Here is a 21,360-nt window from a genome sequence, read left to right as displayed (position 1 = left end):
AGTATGAATCAAGGTCAAAATATGTCGCGTTGTCACATTGTCACTAAAACTTAGATGTGTGAAAAATTCCGGCAGAAATTTTGTTTGAAACGTACCTACTGACATGTTTCTCCTCATCAGTAATGAACCTAATGATCCATGATACCGTATCGAACGACGCTGAACTCCAAGATGTCAAATTGTCTAAAAAATTGCCATCACCGTCGTCATAAAAAAGCACCACCCTCAAATTTGTGGAACTCAATGTCAAGTTCACACCAAAGGCAATTTGTACACAGGGGTATCAAGTCGGAATCGTTTCCTTCAGGGCCTGTATGCCGTCAATACATTGTCACACTCTGCAAGGCTTGTCTCTAAGTGTTTGAAGAATTATAAACGTCAAATGTCAAGTCACTATAAGGCAGTAATACTGTATGACATTCTGGAAATTGTACAAATTTTAATGCAAATTAATTTCACATTTATACTGAGTAGGTTTGTAGTGTACGTTTACTTATAACACGAAAACATGAGACAAGATGTACATATACTACCAGACACTGACAGAGCTAGATGTCCGCTATTTCCGATCTCCTGAATTGTTCATCCTAAAGATTGGGAGCTAGCACAGCAGACAGTCTTGCTGCACTGGGTTTGGTATAAACAACAACCAGTGACCAATGAAACTGGAATAACATATTGTTCATTTTCAAGAACACATCAACTTGGTATAGTGGATAGCGTGTCTGTCCGGAGAATGTCAAGTGGGTGTTTCAGTTTCCGGCTGTTTCATGCCTGAAGATTGTATTTGTTGTTAAGCTTTAGTGTAATAGTTGCCTTAGGAAAATACACGGGCTGCTGGACCCCGAGACAATATGTTACATGTATGTCTAAGTGAGGTAACTATGTTCCAATGCATGCTAACTCACTGCCACCACAGGACCGACAGAGGAACCAGAACATTACAAGCAGCAAAACACGTCCTTTCACCTCATTTCACATTCTCCAGACGACTTGAACTCTGAAATTAGTCAAATAGGTTCCAAAGGGTGTTCCTGCTTCTTTTCTCCTTAAAGGTTAAGGTGAAGGATACGTCCGGGTATGGCTCCATACAGCATGGATAGTATATGACCTTACGTTCCACCTTCTGCTCGGACAACTCCCACTCTGTCCCATCCGAGTTGTAGTTGGAGAGGTCCACTTCATTCAGCGATGTAACCACGTTGAGGAGAAAACCGTCATACACCCAGGATCCAAATTTAAGGCGGCATATGACGCTGCCGTCGGACTTGTAGCTGCCGACGTAACACCGAGTCTTGATAGTGGTGGGCGGAACACACATGACACTTCCTGTAGAGTCCACCACAGTCAAGGTTTCACGGTTACTTGTGTGTCTGGCGACAAAGATTTCATATTTCGTTATTGTTTCACTGAATAATGACGACTGTAGATGTTGGTTATTGAGGTTAGAACTTGGACACATAAAAATACTCACCCGTTGTAGAGCACTACATCCGGGTTCCAGATTCTAGATGCTGGCAGACGGATAGCTCTCGTATCGTTGAAATTTGTGGGGTCCCATGACAGTCTTGTGTCAGTCCATCTGAATTCCATCCATACGTCGATCTCAGCATCACCTGACTTGGAATCCTGATGGAAGAAGAGAGAAGAATTATGTACATCAGTGCAGTACGAAAGATTAATGTGCCAAATAGGTAGATATATGTATTTTAGATGAACAGTTCTTTTTATTTCCAATATATCTTCTCGCCACTTTTATATTTCTTTAATTTCGATTGTTTTATAGTAAAGAATATTCTAAAACCTCGTTTTTTTCAAATTTGTTTTTATAAATTTAATCAAAATTAATTTTTAAAAAAGACATAGACAAAAGTGAAACAGAGGTGACAAAACCCTTTCCACATCCATAAGAGATCTCTGCCAGAAGAGTCGATAGTACAATTGTGACTATATCATGAATGTATGTGTGTTTCAGTGATTGAGTCAGTTACGATCTTAGGTCACATCGGCAGTGTATCAGCCATATCGTGACAGTCAGTGCTCAGGTGAAACAGTATTAGTAGTCAGTGTTCAGTGTTCAGATGAAACAGTACTGTAGGCAGTGTCCAGATGAACAGTGTTGGTAGACATTGTTCCAGTGAAACAGTAATGATAGTCTTTGTTCAAATGAAACAGTATTGGTGGACAGTGTTCAGGTGAAACATTGGTTGTGAGAGTTCAGGTATGACATTATTGAGATTTTGGGATGAGGTGCAATAGTATTGAGATTTAGTGATTAGGGGAAACGGTGTTGATCAAGTCAAGTAAAATGGAGTTTAATTAGGAAAAGGGCCTACTGTGTTTTCAAATTAGAGGTAGTATAACGGAATTACAATAGCGGTAAATATAATTTAAAACCGAACGCGTCAGTGAAGTCAGTGATTGAATTGAATAATTGTGTTATGCTACCGCTAAACTTGACACAGTACACAGTTCTGGTTGAATTAAAGATACAAGTTTGGATGAATAGTGAGCCCGACTGTCTATCTTTGTGTGGATGGAAGGATTTCGTTCGGTGTATATGTTTAGGCATTCTCCCATACTGGATCAAAATTGGTGGCCATGTCTTTGAATCTTTGAATGGCATTTAGAAATGATACACATAAAGACACGAAATTTTATGGATGACAACTTCTTTATTGTGAAGAGTCACAACGTTTCGAAGTATATTCTCACTCCTTCATCATGAAACGATGGAGTACAACAAGCTATATATGCCCTTTTAGAAACAACAACCGAATGACAAAGGAAGCCAGTAGTTAATTGGTGGAGTGGAAGCCAGGGGGCTGTTAACCCAGATATGATAGGTAAGACAAACAATAGGCAGCCAGATGGGGTGGGTATAATGGACAAGGGTGTGTTAATCCAGGTGTGACTGATGTGGTAACAGTGGCGGCATGTAACAAGTTGGTGGCCACGTCGTCATCGAAATCTGATGATAAATTATTATGGAAATTTAGTAAAGGGCCATTATTTTCATCAAGTCTCATTTCTCTAGGGTGCCTCTTATATACATTGAAAATATTTTTCAAACTCTGATTTCTTAACAAATTGCGCCTATTCTTCCCACATTTCCATTCTAAACGCTCCATACATAGTGCTCAACATCCCGATCAGTATCACTTATATCCATTGTGTTTCAGGTTCCTGGAGCTATGTTCAAGTTAGGTACTTCAAACATCTGCTTAATAGTAGCCTAGTTTGACTGTTTGACCCTGTTATTTGCCCTTTAAGTATTTCAGATTTCCTATTTACGTCGGGAGCTGTGAACATGTTAATGTCGTTCCGGTTAAAAGGTCAATATACGCTTATATTCAAATCATGGTATCAAGGCCATATTCCACTTGTCACTCTGTAGTTTTGTTACTTCGTTTACTTTGAGATGTTTCATGTGAATAACACCCGGAAATTGGCCAACACATGATGTTTGTCGACATTGTAAACAAAAAAGTAAACCAAAGGGGTTTTACTGTCTGCACTCGTTTACATCGAGTAGGGGTACAGCAGTGAAGTGTCATCAGCTGGTCGTTTCAGCTGGTTCCCATGGTAGCATCTGGAGTTGCTCATTTGTGATGTCATTCTAACTTAACGTTACAATATGATTTGAATGACGTCACCACTGTTGATGACACAACAAAACAATTGTTTACGTGTCAATACGCAGTGAATAGTCTTGCACTTTCCGGGAATCTAATACCATTTGATCATGTTTTTCAACCAATCAGATTACAGAACACAGTAACTTTTGGTTTACAATCTAGAATAACAGGATAATATAATTTCATTATCATAATAATAATAATAATCATCATGGAATGATGACAGAAACTAAGTAACAAATACTTCGTCTGAGATTCTCTATCTGGTCCACACATGCATTTGAGTGACTCGTGGAATAGGCATGCTGCATATGTCATGCTATATCTGGAATATTTTTAGTAGCGGTGTAAAACTAAACTCACTCATTTACCCCCTCAACAAGAGCGAGAAAATTTAGGTAACATATTTCCCATAATTCCTTAATTAAAGTAATGTGTAGTAAATGAATCTGATAATTATTCGCATACTACACACAGACCGATACGCAATGCTGCTAAACAGATATTCCGGGGAAGTGGAGATTTCTACATAAAGTAGTCAGTGCCATATAATGTGATACCTTGTCTGGATCGATTCACGTGAATGAACACCTCGTGTATGAGATTATTATGTGGGCGATTTGACTTTTGTCGTTTTATAATTGGTGTCCACATTAACTGTTGTTTCATGATATTTCCTTCAATTCAAAGAAGTGTCTAAGGCAGGTATATGGATATCAGCTTCTTATTGTTGTGAAACACAATACCACGCTTCTGGGCCAATTCTTGTCCGTTACTCAGGTGATTGGACTTCAAAAAGTGTGGTTCTATCTTTATTAAGAGTTTCCATACGCCAGTGTCCACGTATGAGTAGTGTTAATGCATGTGAGCGTCGCAAGCAAGTAATTAGGGAAGTTGGGAACTATTGTATGGTAACTGTATATCACGAGTAAAAGCAATTTTGACGTTCGAGTGTTCTAGGGACCTGTGTTACAGGAGTACAATGAGTCAGGCAGGGTGAGGCAAGGGATACTAAAACAACAGCCAGTATATAGGTGCATTACGGACATGGTAACGGAAACATAGACCAGCTGGTCGATGGTACACACTACCGAGGTAAGCTGTATAGCATCCCTATGGATACATGGTACACACTTACGAGTGACGCTGTAGTAGGGGCATGGACTTGTTGTTCTATGGTACTCACACGTGACGTGAGATGTGTTGGGGTCATCCATACGCTAACATACCGGTCTGTGATACTCATCCGGGAGGTAAGCCGAAAAGGGCATCCCTTTGCATACATTCACCTGTTGGTCTGTAATACGCACCCGGGAGGTAGGCTATTTAAGGTACACACCGATGGATACACTGCCGTGCTAATGTATAAGGGCAGTTGTATATGTCCTAACAGATACATTGGTCATGACCTGTTGATTGAGGATGCTTACCAGTGAGGTAAGCTGTATACGTAACATAAGTAGGGACACAATGTACATTGACCTGAGAGTCTATGGTACTTACCAGTGAGGTAAGCTGTATACGTAACATAAGTAGGGACACAATGTACATTGATCTGAGAGTCTATGGTACTCACCAGTGAGGTAAGCTGTATACGTAACATAACTAGGGACACAATGTACATTGACCTGAGAGTCTATGGTACTCACCAGTGACGTAAGCTGTATACGTAACATAAGTAGGGACACAATGTACATTGACCTGAGAGTCTATGGTACTCACCAGTGAGGTAAGCTGTATACGTAACATAACTAGGGATACAATGTACATTGACCTGAGAGTCTATGGTACTTACCAGTGAGGTAAGCTGTATACGTAACATAAGTAGGGACACAATGTACATTGATCTGAGAGTCTATGGTACTCACCAGTGAGGTAAGCTGTATACGTAACATAACTAGGGATACAATGTACATTGACCTGAGAGTCTATGGTACTCACCAGTGACGTAAGCTGTATACGTAACATAAGTAGGGACACAATGTACATTGATCTGAGAGTCTATGGTACTCACCAGTGAGGTAAGCTGTATACGTAACATAAGTAGGGATACAATGTACATTGACCTGAGAGTCTATGGTACTCACCAGTGACGTAAGCTGTATACGTAACATAAGTAGGGACACAATGTACATTGACCTGAGAGTCTATGGTACTCACCAGTGACGTAAGCTGTATACGGAACATAAGTAGGGACACATTGTACATTGATCTGAGAGTCTATGGTACTCACCAGTGACGTAAGCTGTATACGCAACATAAGTAGGGACACATTGTACATTGATCTGAGAGTCTATGGTACTCACCAGTGACGAAAGCTGTATACGTAACATAAGTAGGGACACAATGTACATTGATCTGAGAGTCTATGGTACTCACCAGTGACATAAGCTGTATACGCAACATAAGTAGGGACACAATGTACATTGACCTGAGAGTCTATGGTACTCACCAGTGACGTAAGCTGTATACGTAACATAAGTAGGGACACATTGTACATTGATCTGAGAGTCTATGGTACTCACCAGTGAGGTAAGCTGTATACGTAACATAAGTAGGGACACATTGTACATTGATCTGAGAGTCTATGGTACTCACCAGTGAGGTAAGCTGTATACGAAACATAAGTAGGGACACAATGTACATTGATCTGAGAGTCTATGGTACTCACCAGTGAGGTAAGCTGTATACGTAACATAAGTAGGGACACAATGTACATTGATCTGAGAGTCCATGGTACTCACCAGTGACGTAAGCTGTATACGGAACATAAGTAGGGACACATTGTACATTGATCTGAGAGTCTATGGGACTCACCAGTGACGTATGCTGTATACGTAACATAAGTAGGGACACAATGTACATTGATCTGAGAGTCTATGGTACTCACCAGTGAGGTAAGCTGTATACGCAACATAAGTAGGGACACAATGTACATTGACCTGAGAGTCTATGGTACTCACCAGTGACGTAAGCTGTATACGGAACATAAGTAGGGACACATTGTACATTGATCTGAGAGTTTATGGTACTCACCAGTGACGTAAGCTGTATACGTAACATAAGTAGGGACACATTGTACATTGATCTGAGAGTCTATGGTACTCACCAGTGACGAAAGCTGTATACGTAACATAAGTAGGGACACAATGTACATTGATCTGAGAGTCTATGGTACTCACCAGTGACGTAAGCTGTATACGTAACATAAGTAGGGATACAATGTACATTGACCCGAGAGTCTATGGTACTCACCAGTGACGTAAGCTGTATACGTAACATAAGTAGGGATACAATGTACATTGACCTGAGAGTCTATGGTACTCACCAGTGACGTAAGCTGTATACGTAACATAAGTAGGGACACAATGTACATTGACCTGAGAGTCTATGGTACTCACCAGTGAGGGAAGCTGTATACGTAGCACAACTAGGGATACAATGTACATTGACCCGAGAATCTATGGCACTCACCAGTGAGGTAAGCTGTATACGTAACATAACTAGGGACACAATGTACATTGACCCGAGAGTCTATGGTACTCACCAGTGACGTAAGCTGTATACGTAACATAAGTTGGGACACAATGTACATTGACCTGAGAGTCTATGGTACTCACCAGTGACGTAAGCTGTATACGTAACATAAGTAACGACACAATGTACATTGACCTGAGAGTCTATGGCACTGACCAGTGACGTATGCTGTATACGCAACATAAGTAGGGACACAATGTACATTGACCTGAGAGTCTATGGTACTCACCAGTGAGGTAAGCTGTATACGTAACATAAGTAGGGACACAATGTACATTGACCTGAGAGTCTATGGTACTCACCAGTGACGTAAGCTGTATACGTAACATAAGTAGGGACACAATGTACATTGACCTGAGAGTCTATGGTACTCACCAGTGACGAAAGCTGTATACGTAACATAAGTAGGGACACAATGTACATTGATCTGAGAGTCTATGGTACTCACCAGTGAGGTAAGCTGTATACGTAACATACGTAGGGACACAATGTACATTGACCTGAGAGTCTATGGTACTCACCAGTGACGAAAGCTGTATACGTAGCATAAGTAGGGACACAATGTACATTGACCTGAGAGTCTATGGTACTCACCAGTGAGGTAAGCTGTATACGTAACATAAGTAGGGACACAATGTACATTGACCTGAGAGTCTATGGTGCTCACCAGTGAGGTAAGCTGTATACGTAACATAAGTAGGGACACATTGTACATTGACCTGAGAGTCTATGGTACTCACCAGTGAGGTAATCTGTATACGTAACATAAGTAGGGACACAATGTACATTGACCTGAGAGTCTATGGTACTCACCAGTGACGTAAGCTATATACGTAACATAAGTAGGGACATAATGTACATTGACCTGAGAGTCTATGGTACTCACCAGTGACGTAAGCTGTATACGTAACATAAGTAGGGATACAATGTACATTGACCTGAGAGTCTATGGTACTCACCAGTGAGGTAAGCTGTATACGTAACATAAGTAGGGACACAATGTACATTGACCTGAGAGTCCATGGTACTCACCAGTGAGGTAAGCTGTATACGTAACATAAGTAGGGACACAATGTACATTGACCTGAGAGTCTATGGTACTCACCAGTGACGTAAGCTGTATACGGAACATAAGTAGGGACACAATGTACATTGACCCGAGAGTCTATGGTACTCACCAGTGACGTAAGCTGTATACGTAACATAAGTAGGGACACAATGTACATTGACCCGAGAGTCTATGGTACTCACCAGTGAGGTAAGCTGTATACGTAACATAACTAGGGATACAATGTACATTGACCCGAGAGTCTATGGTACTCACCAGTGAGGTAAGCTGTATACGTTACATAACTAGGGATACAATGTACATTGACCCGAGAGTCTATGGTACTCACCAGTGAGGGAAGCTGTATACGTAACATAAGTAGGGACACAATGTACATTGACCTGAGAGTCTATGGTACTCACCAGTGAGGTAAGCTGTATACGTAACATAACTAGGGATACAATGTACATTGACCCGAGAGTCTATGGTACTCACCAGTGAGGTAAGCTGTATACGTAACATAAGTAGGGACACAATGTACATTGACCTGAGAGTATATGGTACTCACCAGTGAGGTAAGCTGTATACGTAACATAATTAGGAACACATTGTACATTGACCTGAGAGTCTATGGTACGCACCAGTGAGGTAAGCTGTATACGTAACATAAGTAGGGATACAATGTACATTGACCCGAGAGTCTATGGTACTCACCAGTGAGGTAAGCTGTATACGTAACATAAGTAGGGATACAATGTACATTGATCCGAGAGTCTATGGTACTCACCAGTGACGTAAGCTGTATACGTAACATAAGTAGGGACACAATGTACATTGACCTGAGAGTCCATGGTACTCACCAGTGAGGAAAGCTGTATACGTAGCATAACTAGGGATACAATGTACATTGACCCGAGAGTCTATGGTACTCACCAGTGAGGTAAGCTGTATACGTAACATAACTAGGGACACAATGTAGATTGACCCGAGAGTCTATGGTACTCACCAGTGACGAAAGCTGTATACGTAACATAAGTAGGGACACAATGTACATTGACCTGAGAGTCTATGGTACTCACCAGTGACGTAAGCTGTATACGTAACATAAGTAACGACACAATGTACATTGACCTGAGAGTCTATGGCACTCACCAGTGACGTATGCTGTATACGTAACATAAGTAGGGACACAATGTACATTGACCTGAGAGTCTATGGTGCTCACCAGTGACGTAAGCTGTATACGTAACATAAGTAGGGACACAATGTACATTGACCTGAGAGTCTATGGTACTCACCAGTGACGTAAGCTGTATACGAAACATAAGTAGGGACACAATGTACATTGACCTGAGAGTCTATGGTACTCACCAGTGACGTAAGCTGTATACGTAACATAAGTAGGGACACAATGTACATTGATCTGAGAGTCTATGGTACTCACCAGTGAGGGAAGCTGTATACGTAACATAAGTAGGGACACAATGTGCATTGACCTGAGAGTCTATGGTACTCACCAGTGAGGTAAGCTGTATACGTAGCATAAGTAGGGACACAATGTACATTGACCTGAGAGTCTATGGTACTCACCAGTGACGTAAGCTGTATACGTAACATAAGTAGGGACACAATGTACATTGACCTGAGAGTCTATGGTACTCACCAGTGAGGTAAGCTGTATACGTAACATAAGTAGGGACACATTGTACATTGACCTGAGAGTCTATGGTACTCACCAGTGAGGTAAGCTGTATACGTAACATAAGTAGGGACACAATGTACATTGACCTGAGAGTCTATGGTACTCACCAGTGAGGGAAGCTGTATACGTAACATAAGTAGGGACACAATGTACATTGACCTGAGAGTCTATGGTACTCACCAGTGACGAAAGCTGTATACGTAACATAAGTAGGGACACAATGTACATTGACGTGAGAGTCCATGGTACTCACCAGTGAGGTAAGCTGTATACGTAACATAAGTAGGGACACAATGTACATTGACCTGAGAGTCTATGGTACTCACCAGTGACGTAAGCTGTATACGAAACATAAGTAGGGATACAATGTACATTGACCTGAGAGTCTATGGTACTCACCAGTGAGGTAAGCTGTATACGTAACATAAGTAGGGACACAATGTACATTGACCTGAGAGTCTATGGTACTCACCAGTGAGGTAAGCTGTATACGTAACATAAGTAGGGACACAATGTACATTGACCTGAGAGTCTATGGTCCTCACCAGTGAGGTAAGCTGTATACGTAACATAAGTAGGGACACAATGTACATTGACCCGAGAGTCTATGGTATATACCAGTGAGGTAAGCTGTATACGTAACATAAGTAGGGACACAATGTACATTGACCTGAGAGTCTATGGTACTCACCAGTGAGGTAAGCTGTATACGTAACATAAGTAGGGACACAATGTACATTGACCTGAGAGTCTATGGTACTCACCAGTGAGGTAAGCTGTATACGTAACATAAGTAGGGACACAATGTACATTGACCTGAGAGTCTATGGTACTTACCAGTGAGGTAAGCTGTATACGTAACATAAGTAGGGACACAATGTACATTGACCTGAGAGTCTATGGTACTCACCAGTGACGTATGCTGTATACGTAACATAAGTAGGGATACAATGTACATTGACCTGAGAGTCTATGGTACTCACCAGTGAGGAAAGCTGTATACGTAACATAAGTAGGGACACAATGTACATTGACCTGAGAGTCTATGGTACTCACCAGTGACGTAAGCTGTATACGTAACATAAGTAGGGACACAATGTACATTGATCTGAGAGTCTATGGTACTCACCAGTGAGGCAAGCTGTATACGTAACATAAGTAGGGACACAATGTACATTGACCTGAGAGTCAATGGTACTTGCCAGTGAGGTAAGCTGTATACGTAACATAAGTAGGGACACAATGTACATTGACCTGAGAGTCTATGGTACTCACCAGTGAGGTAAGCTGTATACGTAACATAAGTAGGGACACAATGTACATTGATCTGAGAGTCTATGGTACTCACCAGTGAGGTAAGCTGTATACGTAACATAAGTAGGGACACAATGTACATTGACCTGAGAGTCTATGGTACTCACCAGTGAGGTAAGCTGTATACGTAACATAAGTAGGTACACAATGTACATTGACCTGAGAGTCTATGGTACTCACCAGTGAGGTAAGCTGTATACGTAACATAAGTAGGGACACAATGTACATTGACCTGAGAGTCTATGGTACTCACCAGTGAGGTAAGCTGTATACGTAACATAAGTAGGGACACAATGTACATTGACCTGAGAGTCTATGGTACTCACCAGTGACGTAGGCTGTATACGTAACATAAGTAGGGACACAATGTACATTGACCTGAGAGTCTATGGTACTCACCAGTGACGTAAGCTGTATACGTAACATAAGTAGGGACACAATGTACATTGACCTGAGAGTCTATGGTACTCACCAGTGACGAAAGCTGTATACGTAACATAAGTAACGACACAATGTACATTGACCTGAGAGTCTATGGTACTCACCAGTGACGTAAGCTGTATACGTAACATAAGTGGGGACACAATGTACATTGACCCGAGAGTCTATGGTACTCACCAGTGAGGTAAGCTGTATACGTAGCATAAGTAGGGATAGAATGTACATTGACCTGAGAGTCTATGGTACTCACCAGTGACGTAAGCTGTATACGAAACATAAGTAGGGACACATTGTACATTGATCTGAGAGTCTATGGTACTCACCAGTGACGTAAGCTGTATACGTAACATAACTAGGGACACATTGTACATTGATCTGAGAGTGTATGGTACTCACCAGTGACGAAAGCTGTATACGTAACATAAGTAGGGACACAATGTACATTGACCTGAGAGTCTATGGTACTCACCAGTGAGGAAAGCTGTATACGTAACATAAGTAGGGACACAATGTACATTGATCTGAGAGTCTATGGTACTCAGCAGTGACGTAAGCTGTATACGTAACATAAGTAGGGACACATTGTTCATTGATCTGAGAGTCTATGGTACTCACCAGTGACGTAAGCTGTATACGTAACATAACTAGGGATACATTGTACATTGATCTGAGAGTCTATGGTACTCACCAGTGATGAAAGCTGTATACGTAACATAAGTAGGGACACAATGTACATTGATCTGAGAGTCTATGGTACTCACCAGTGACGTAAGCTGTATACCTAACATAACTAGGGATACATTGTACATTGATCTGAGAGTCTATGGTACTCACCAGTGAGGTAAGCTGTATACGTAACATAAGTAGGGACAGAATGTACATAGACCTGAGAGTCTATGGTACTCACCAGTGACGTAAGCTGTATACGTAACATAACTAGGGATACATTGTACATTGATCTGAGAGTCTATGCTACTCACCAGTGAGGTAAGCTGTATACGTAACATAACTAGAGATACATTGTACATTGATCTGAGAGTCTATGGTACTCACCAGTGACGTAAACTGTATACTTAACATAAGTAGGGACACAATGTACATTGACCTGAGAGTCTATGGTACTCACCAGTGACGTAAGCTGTATACGTAACATAACTAGGGACACAATGTACATTGACCTGAGTCTATGGTACTCACCAGTGACGAAAGCTGTATACGTAACATAACTTGGGTTACATTGTACATTGATCTGAGAGTCTATGGTACTCACCAGTGAGGCAAGCTGTATACGTAACATAAGTAGGGACACATTGTACATTGACCTGAGAGTCTATGGTACTCACCAGTGAGGTAAGCTGTATACGTAACATAAGTAGGGACACAATGTACATTGACCTGAGAGTCTATGGTACTCACCAGTGAGGGAAGCTGTATACGTAACATAAGTAGGGACACAATGTACATTGACCTGAGAGTCTATGGTACTCACCAGTGACGAAAGCTGTATACGTAACATAAGTAGGGACACAATGTACATTGACGTGAGAGTCCATGGTACTCACCAGTGAGGTAAGCTGTATACGTAACATAAGTAGGGACACAATGTACATTGACCTGAGAGTCTATGGTACTCACCAGTGACGTAAGCTGTATATGTAACATAAGTAGGGATACAATGTACATTGACCTGAGAGTCTATGGTACTCACCAGTGAGGTAAGCTGTATACGTAACATAAGTAGGGACACAATGTACATTGACCTGAGAGTCTATGGTACTCACCAGTGAGGTAAGCTGTATACGTAACATAAGTAGGGACACAATGTACATTGACCTGAGAGTCTATGGTCCTCACCAGTGAGGTAAGCTGTATACGTAACATAAGTAGGGACACAATGTACATTGACCCGAGAGTCTATGGTACTTACCAGTGAGGTAAGCTGTATACGTAACATAAGTAGGGACACAATGTACATTGACCTGAGAGTCTATGGTACTCACCAGTGAGGTAAGCTGTATACGTATCATAAGTAGGGACACAATGTACATTGACCTGAGAGTCTATGGTACTCACCAGTGAGGTAAGCTGTATACGTAACATAAGTAGGGACACAATGTACATTGACCTGAGAGTCTATGGTACTTACCAGTGAGGTAAGCTGTATACGTAACATAAGTAGGGACACAATGTACATTGACCTGAGAGTCTATGGTACTCACCAGTGACGTAAGCTGTATACGTAACATAAGTAGGGATACAATGTACATTGACCTGAGAGTCTATGGTACTCACCAGTGAGGAAAGCTGTATACGTAACATAAGTAGGGACACAATGTACATTGACCTGAGAGTCTATGGTACTCACCAGTGACGTAAGCTGTATACGTAACATAAGTAGGGACACAATGTACATTGATCTGAGAGTCTATGGTACTCACCAGTGAGGCAAGCTGTATACGTAACATAAGTAGGGACACAATGTACATTGACCTGAGAGTCTATGGTACTTGCCAGTGAGGTAAGCTGTATACGTAACATAAGTAGGGACACAATGTACATTGACCTGAGAGTCTATGGTACTCACCAGTGAGGTAAGCTGTATACGTAACATAAGTAGGGACACAATGTACATTGATCTGAGAGTCTATGGTACTCACCAGTGAGGTAAGCTGTATACGTAACATAAGTAGGGACACAATGTACATTGACCTGAGAGTCTATGGTACTCACCAGTGAGGTAAGCTGTATACGTAACATAAGTAGGTACACAATGTACATTGACCTGAGAGTCTATGGTACTCACCAGTGAGGTAAGCTGTATACGTAACATAAGTAGGGACACAATGTACATTGACCTGAGAGTCTATGGTACTCACCAGTGAGGTAAGCTGTATACGTAACATAAGTAGGGACACAATGTACATTGACCTGAGAGTCTATGGTACTCACCAGTGACGTAGGCTGTATACGTAACATAAGTAGGCACACAATGTACATTGACCTGAGAGTCTATGGTACTCACCAGTGACGTAAGCTGTATCCGTAACATAAGTAGGGACACAATGTACATTGACCTGAGAGTCTATGGTACTCACCAGTGACGAAAGCTGTATACGTAACATAAGTAGGGACACAATGTACATTGACCTGAGAGTCTATGGTACTCACCAGTGACGTAAGCTGTATACGTAACATAAGTAGGGACACAATGTACATTGACCCGAGAGTCTATGGTACTCACCAGTGATGTAAGCTGTAGACGTAGCATAAGTAGGGATAGAATGTACATTGACCTGAGAGTCCATGGTACTCACCAGTGACGTAAGCTGTATACGAAACATAAGTAGGGACACATTGTACATTGATCTGAGAGTCTATGGTACTCACCAGTGACGTAAGCTGTATACGTAACATAACTAGGGACACATTGTACATTGATCTGAGAGTGTATGGTACTCACCAGTGACGAAAGCTGTATACGTAACATAAGTAGGGACACAATGTACATTGACCTGAGAGTCTATGGTACTCACCAGTGAGGAAAGCTGTATACGTAACATAAGTAGGGACACAATGTACATTGATCTGAGAGTCTATGGTACTCACCAGTGACGTAAGCTGTATACGTAACATAAGTAGGGACACAATGTACATTGACCTGAGAGTCTATGGTACTCACCAGTGACGTATGCTGTATACGTAACATAAGTATGGACACAATGTACTTTGACCCGAGAGTCCATGCTACTCACCAGTGAGGTAAGCTGTATACGTAACATAAGTAGGGACACAATGTACATTGACCTGAGAGTCTATGGTACTCACCAGTGAAGGAAGCTGTATACGTAACATAAGTAGGGATTCATTGTACATTGATCTGAGAGTCTATGGTACTCACCAGTGACGTAAGCTGTATACGTAACATAAGTAGGGACACAATGTACATTGACCTGAGAGTCTATGGTACTCACCAGTGACGTAAGCTGTATACGTAACATAACTAGGGATACAATGTACATTGACCTGAGAGTCTATGGTACTCACCAGTGAGGGAAGCTGTATACGTAACATAAGTAGGGACACATTGTACATTGACCTGAGAGTCTATGGTACTTACCAGTGACGTAGGCTGTATACGTAACATAACTAGGGACACAATGTACATTGACCTCAGAGTCCATGGTACTCACCAGTGAGGTAAGCTGTATACGTGACATAACTAGGGATACAATGTACATTGACGTGAGAGTCTATGGTACTCACCAGTGAGGTAAGATGTATACGTAGCATAAGTAGGGACGCAATGTACATTGATCTGAGAGTCTATGGTACTCACCAGTGAGGTAAGCTGTATACGTAACATAACTAGGGACACAATGTACATTGACCCGAGAGTCTATGGTACTCACTAGTGAGGTAAGCTGTATACGTAACATAACTAGGGATACAATGTACATTGACCCGAGAGTCTATGGTACTCACCAGTGACGTTAGTTGTATACTTAACATAAGTAGGGACACAATGTACATTGACCTGAGAGTCTATGGTACTCACCAGTGAGGTAAGCTGTATAAGTAGCATAACTAGGGATACAATTTACATTGACCCGAGAGTCTATGGTACTCACCAGTGAGGTAAGCTGTATACGCAACATAAGTAGGGACACAACGTACATTGACCCGAGAGTCTATGGTACTCACCAGTGACGGAAGCTGTATACGTAACATAAGTAGGGACACAATGTACATTGACCTGAGAGTCTATGGTACTCACCAGTGACGTAAGCTGTATACGTAACATAAGTAACGACACAATGTACATTGACCTGAGAGTCTATGGCACTCACCAGTGACGTATGCTGTATACGTAACATAAGTAGGGACACAATGTACATTGACCTGAGAGTCTATGGTACTCACCAGTGAGGAAAGCTGTATACGTAACATAAGTAGGGACACAATGTACATTGACCTGAGAGTCTATGGTACTCACCAGTGACGAAAGCTGTATACGTAACATGAGTAGGGACACAATGTACATTGACCCGAGAGTCTATGGTACTCACCAGTGACGTAAGCTGTATACGTAACATAAGTAGGGACACAATGTACATTGATCTGAGAGTCTATGGTACTCACCAGTGACGTATGCTGTATACGTAACATAAGTAGGGACACAATGTACATTGATCTGAGAGTCTATGGTACTCACCAGTGACGTACGCTGTATACGTAACATAAGTAGGTATACAATGTACATTGACCCGAGAGTCTATGGTACTCACCAGTGAGGTAAGCTGTATACGTAACATAAGTAGGGATACAATGTACATTGACCTGAGAGTCTATGGTACTCACCAGTGACGTAAGCTGTATACGTAACATAAGTAGGGACACAATGTACATTGACCTGAGAGTCTATGGTACTCACCAGTGACGTAAGCTGTATACGTAACATAAGTAGTGACACAATGTACATTGATCTGAGAGTCTATGGTACTCACCAGTGAGGTAAGCTGTATACGTAACATAACTAGGGATACAATGTACATTGACCCGAGAGTCTATGGTACTCACCAGTGACGTATGCTGTATACGTAACATAAGTAGGGACACAATGTACATTGACCTGAGAGTCTATGGTACTCACCAGTGAGGGAAGCTGTATACGTAACATAACTAGGGATACAATGTACATTGACCCGAGAGTCTATGGTTCTCACCAGTGAGGAAAGCTGTATACGTAACATAAGTAGGGACACAATGTACATTGACCTGAGAGTCTATGGTACTCACCAGTGAGGTAAACTGTATACGTAACATAACTAGGGACACATTGTACATTGACCTGAGAGTCTATGGTACTCACCAGTGAGGTAAGCTGTATACGTAACATAAGTAGGGACACAATGTACATTGACCCGAGAGTCTATGGTACTCACCAGTGAGGTAAGCTGTATACGTAACATAACTAGGGATACAATGTACATTGACCCGAGAGTCTATGGTACTCACCAGTGACGTAAACTGTATACGTAACATAAGTAGGGACACAATGTACATTGACCTGAGAGTCTATGGTACTCACCAGTGACGTATGCTGTATACGTAACATAAGTAGGGACACAATGTACATTGACCTGAGAGTCTATGGTACTCACCAGTGACGAAAGCTGTATACGTAACATAAGTAGGGACACAATGTACATTGACCTGAGAGTCTATGGTACTCACCAGTGACGTAAGCTGATTACGTAACATAAGTAGGGATACAATGTACATTGACCTGAGAGTCTATGGTACTCACCAGTGACGTAAGCTGTATACGTAACATAAGTAACGACACAATGTACATTGACCTGAGAGTCTATGGCACTCACCAGTGACGTATGCTGTATACGTAACATAAGTAGGGACACAATGTACATTGACCTGAGAGTCTATGGTACTCACCAGTGAGGAAAGCTGTATACGTAACATAAGTAGGGACACAATGTACATTGACCTGAGAGTCTATGGTACTCACCAGTGACGTAAGCTGTATACGTAACATAAGTAGGGACACAATGTACATTGACCTGAGAGTCTATGGTACTCACCAGTGACGTAAGTTGTATACGTAACATAAGTAGGGACACAATGTACATTGATCTGAGAGTCTATGGTACTCACCAGTGAGGGAAGCTGTATACGTAACATAACTAGGGACACAATGTACATTGACCTGAGAGTCTATGGTACTCACCAGTGACGTAAGCTGTATGCGTAGCATAAGTAGGGACACAATGTACATTGACCTGAGAGTCTATGGTACTCACCAGTGAGGGAAGCTGTATACGTAACATAAGTAGGGACACAATGTACATTGACCTGAGAGTCTATGGTACTCACCAGTGACGTAAGCTGTATACCTACCATAAGTAGGGACACAATGTACATTGACCTGAGAGTCTATGGTACTCACCAGTGAGGTAAGCTGTATACGTAACATAAGTAGGGACACAATGCACATTGACCTGAGTGTCTATGGTACTCACCAGTGAGGTAAGCTGTATACGTAACATAAGTAGGGACACAATGTACATTGTCCTGAGAGTCTATGGTACTCACCAGTGAGGTAAGCTGTATACGTAACATAAGTAGGGACACAATGTACATTGACCTGAGAGTCTATGGTACTCACCAGTGAGGTAAGCTGTATACGTAACATAAGTAGGGACACAATGTACATTGACCTGAGAGTCTATGGTACTCACCAGTGAGGTAAGCTGTATACGTAACATAAGTAGGGACACAATGTACATTGACCTGAGAGTCTATGGTACTCACCAGTGACGTAAGCTGTATACGTAACATAAGTAGGGACACAATGTACATTGACCTGAGAGTCTATGGTACTCACCAGTGAGGTAAGCTGTATACGTAACATAAGTAGGGATACAATGTACATTGACCTGAGAGTCTATGGTACTCACCAGTGACGTAAGCTGTATAAGGGACATCCCTATGGATACATTGACTGGCTCTCGGCTTTCTGTGACTGGGATGGTGGTATCAGCCGCTTTGTCTAAGACGTATGTGTACAAAGCATCAAAAAACTGGCACTGAACTGAAACGAACAGAAACCCTTTTGATTGGTTTTCAAAACAAGATGAGACATCAACGTCGCAGAACCATAATGCCCTGCTATGACTGTCTTGTAACTGAGCAATAAAATTTATGTTTAGAAAAGACGAGTTAATACTGAAATTACAGTCAGTGTTTACGTTTGCCACACCCAAACCAAGTTTCGCCGATTATCAGTACAGTAATAAAAATTACCATTTGCGGATATTGGTATTTTTAAACATTCTATCAGTCTTGGGTCTTGGGTACAATCAGAAAAAGAAGGATTACACATGTCATCTTTTACTGGTTTTGGAAAATATATTACACCAAATATTCTTTGTATTTGAGCTATGTAATAAGGAAAAATAGTAATCCTGTTTAGAACATTTCAGTAGAATGAAGACGGTAGTCATTACACAACATATATTTTGTAAATACAACATGCTGATGCGTTAGACATGGATATAACAGTGTGCACGTAACCCAGATTGCCTCCGGGGTCATGGATTATCTACGTGAAAGAAACTCATTCAAGTACATTTTGGAGATAAATCTGCTTTTGTAAATTACAGTCTTCGCACTTTGGCCGAGGCAGATATTTAAAGCACATGATATATTGTGAAAATGGAAGATGTAGTGTAATAAAACCATCAAAATACATATAGAGGAAGTGTTGACCTTACAACTACCACGCACGGTTGGGACACAGTACAACAATCCATGTCCTACCAAAAGTACTTGGCATCAGAGGAACTCCCGTACATGATTGTGTAAAGGTATACATGATAACACTTACCGACGGCAAAGATTGCCAGAAGCCCAACAAAAGTTCCTGTGAACATCATGGCCATGTACATGTGTTGGAAGGTCAGTCTGTCTACTGCTCCAACTATTAAATATATAATCGACAATTACGACAAATTGCTTCCTGCTGATTAGCAGAATGGTCACGGTAACGTGCCCTACACAATGATTGTTGCCTTGGTGGCCATGCAAATATCATGTGCAACTGTGAAAGGTCATATGGCATTCATTCTCATTCTGCTGACTTTGTGCTCTACTGGTTCTTTCGCCTATTTTATATCGATTGTGTCCGACCGGTACAACTCGTGACGGATTAGAAATGGTTTCAGTAAGTTGCTCGTCGTAAGAGGGGATTAATGGGATCGGGTGGACAGGCGATCTGACTTGGTTAATGCAAATCAGTGTATCCCAACTGCATCGTTTCATCTTCTTGATGTCATTGTCGATTATGCAGCTGGAAAGTAGTTGTGCAAAACAACAATCAACAAAAGCAAATGAACACGGCCATTGTTGCTCAATTCGTTAACGTGTTTTTCACTGACTGATTATTGGTGAGAGTTATATGAGGCAAGTCAATCGACCAGACTTATGTCATTGCGTTACATCCATTCACAAATGAATAGTTGCTGCCAGAGCGTTGTGTCAATTTCTAAACAGAAACAATATGTTACACCAGAAATCGTGCAAAAGTGAAATCCTTGTGAAACCACAAACAACACAAAGCTAAAATATTATGATCAACTGTATTTAAACTTAACTGGATGTACAAGTCAATACCAGTAAGCGGAAAGCAGTGGCACTTAACATTACTGTCGTTATATAAAATCAATAACAACGGGATAAATATCAAAGCAGGCAATACTGAACAGTCAGTGGAATAAAGCACACACCACTTGCTATTTATTTGTAACAATAGCGAAATAGTAATGATTGAGGGATTATTCATGTCATCTGGTTTTTGTTTATGACCTGGCATTACGACCTGATGTACCAAACAAACGACACTCATACGTTTGCATTGACTATTCAAGGCTATTGTTGGACATAAAGGTGCAGATTGTAGCTGTGAGTATTGGATGATGATATAAAGTTATAAAGTGGCCTGTGTGTAAAGCTATTTTGGAATTGACATTCACCATTTCACCCTTGTGTAGATTTATGTATTTGATACATTCATTTAATATAGGGACGATGTGACATGCATCCTTGTATTCCACTGAAAGTGCATAAGGACATGATCAAAATGAAACCTGCAACTGTTTTTGCTG

The 21,360-nt window shown here is 41.3% G+C and overlaps 1 protein-coding gene across 1 annotated transcript; it reads right to left on the bottom strand.

Annotated features, from left to right (window-relative positions):
• Positions 1-422: 422 nt before the first annotated feature.
• LOC137286713 (acetylcholine receptor subunit alpha-type acr-16-like) lies at positions 423-20,194 on the bottom strand. The gene is made up of 4 exons (XM_067818696.1): positions 20,085-20,194; positions 19,156-19,289; positions 1,475-1,629; positions 423-1,373 (listed from the first exon to the last, which is right to left on the bottom strand). The coding sequence occupies exons 1-4, from the start codon at positions 20,143-20,145 to the stop codon at positions 1,007-1,009; spliced, it is 717 nt and encodes a 238-aa protein (XP_067674797.1). The 5' UTR covers positions 20,146-20,194; the 3' UTR covers positions 423-1,006.
• Positions 20,195-21,360: the final 1,166 nt, after the last annotated feature.

The sequence above is a fragment of the Haliotis asinina genome, chromosome 6 (assembly GCF_037392515.1).
Source record: "Haliotis asinina isolate JCU_RB_2024 chromosome 6, JCU_Hal_asi_v2, whole genome shotgun sequence".
NCBI classification, from domain to species: Eukaryota; Metazoa; Mollusca; class Gastropoda; order Lepetellida; family Haliotidae; genus Haliotis; species Haliotis asinina.
This window is presented reverse-complemented; position numbering and strand designations above follow the sequence as displayed.

Excerpts from the sequence above, each read along its gene's own strand:
- LOC137286713 (XM_067818696.1), bottom strand. The coding sequence starts at position 20,145 with ATGTACATGGCCATGATGTTCACAGGAACTTTTGTTGGGCTTCTGGCA. Across the intron at positions 1,630-19,155 it reads TTATACAGCTTACGTCACTG|GATTCCAAGTCAGGTGATGC; the intron begins GTGAGTACCATA and ends TTCTTCCATCAG. Across the intron at positions 1,374-1,474 it reads GATGTAGTGCTCTACAACGG|ACACACAAGTAACCGTGAAA; the intron begins GTGAGTATTTTT and ends CTTTGTCGCCAG.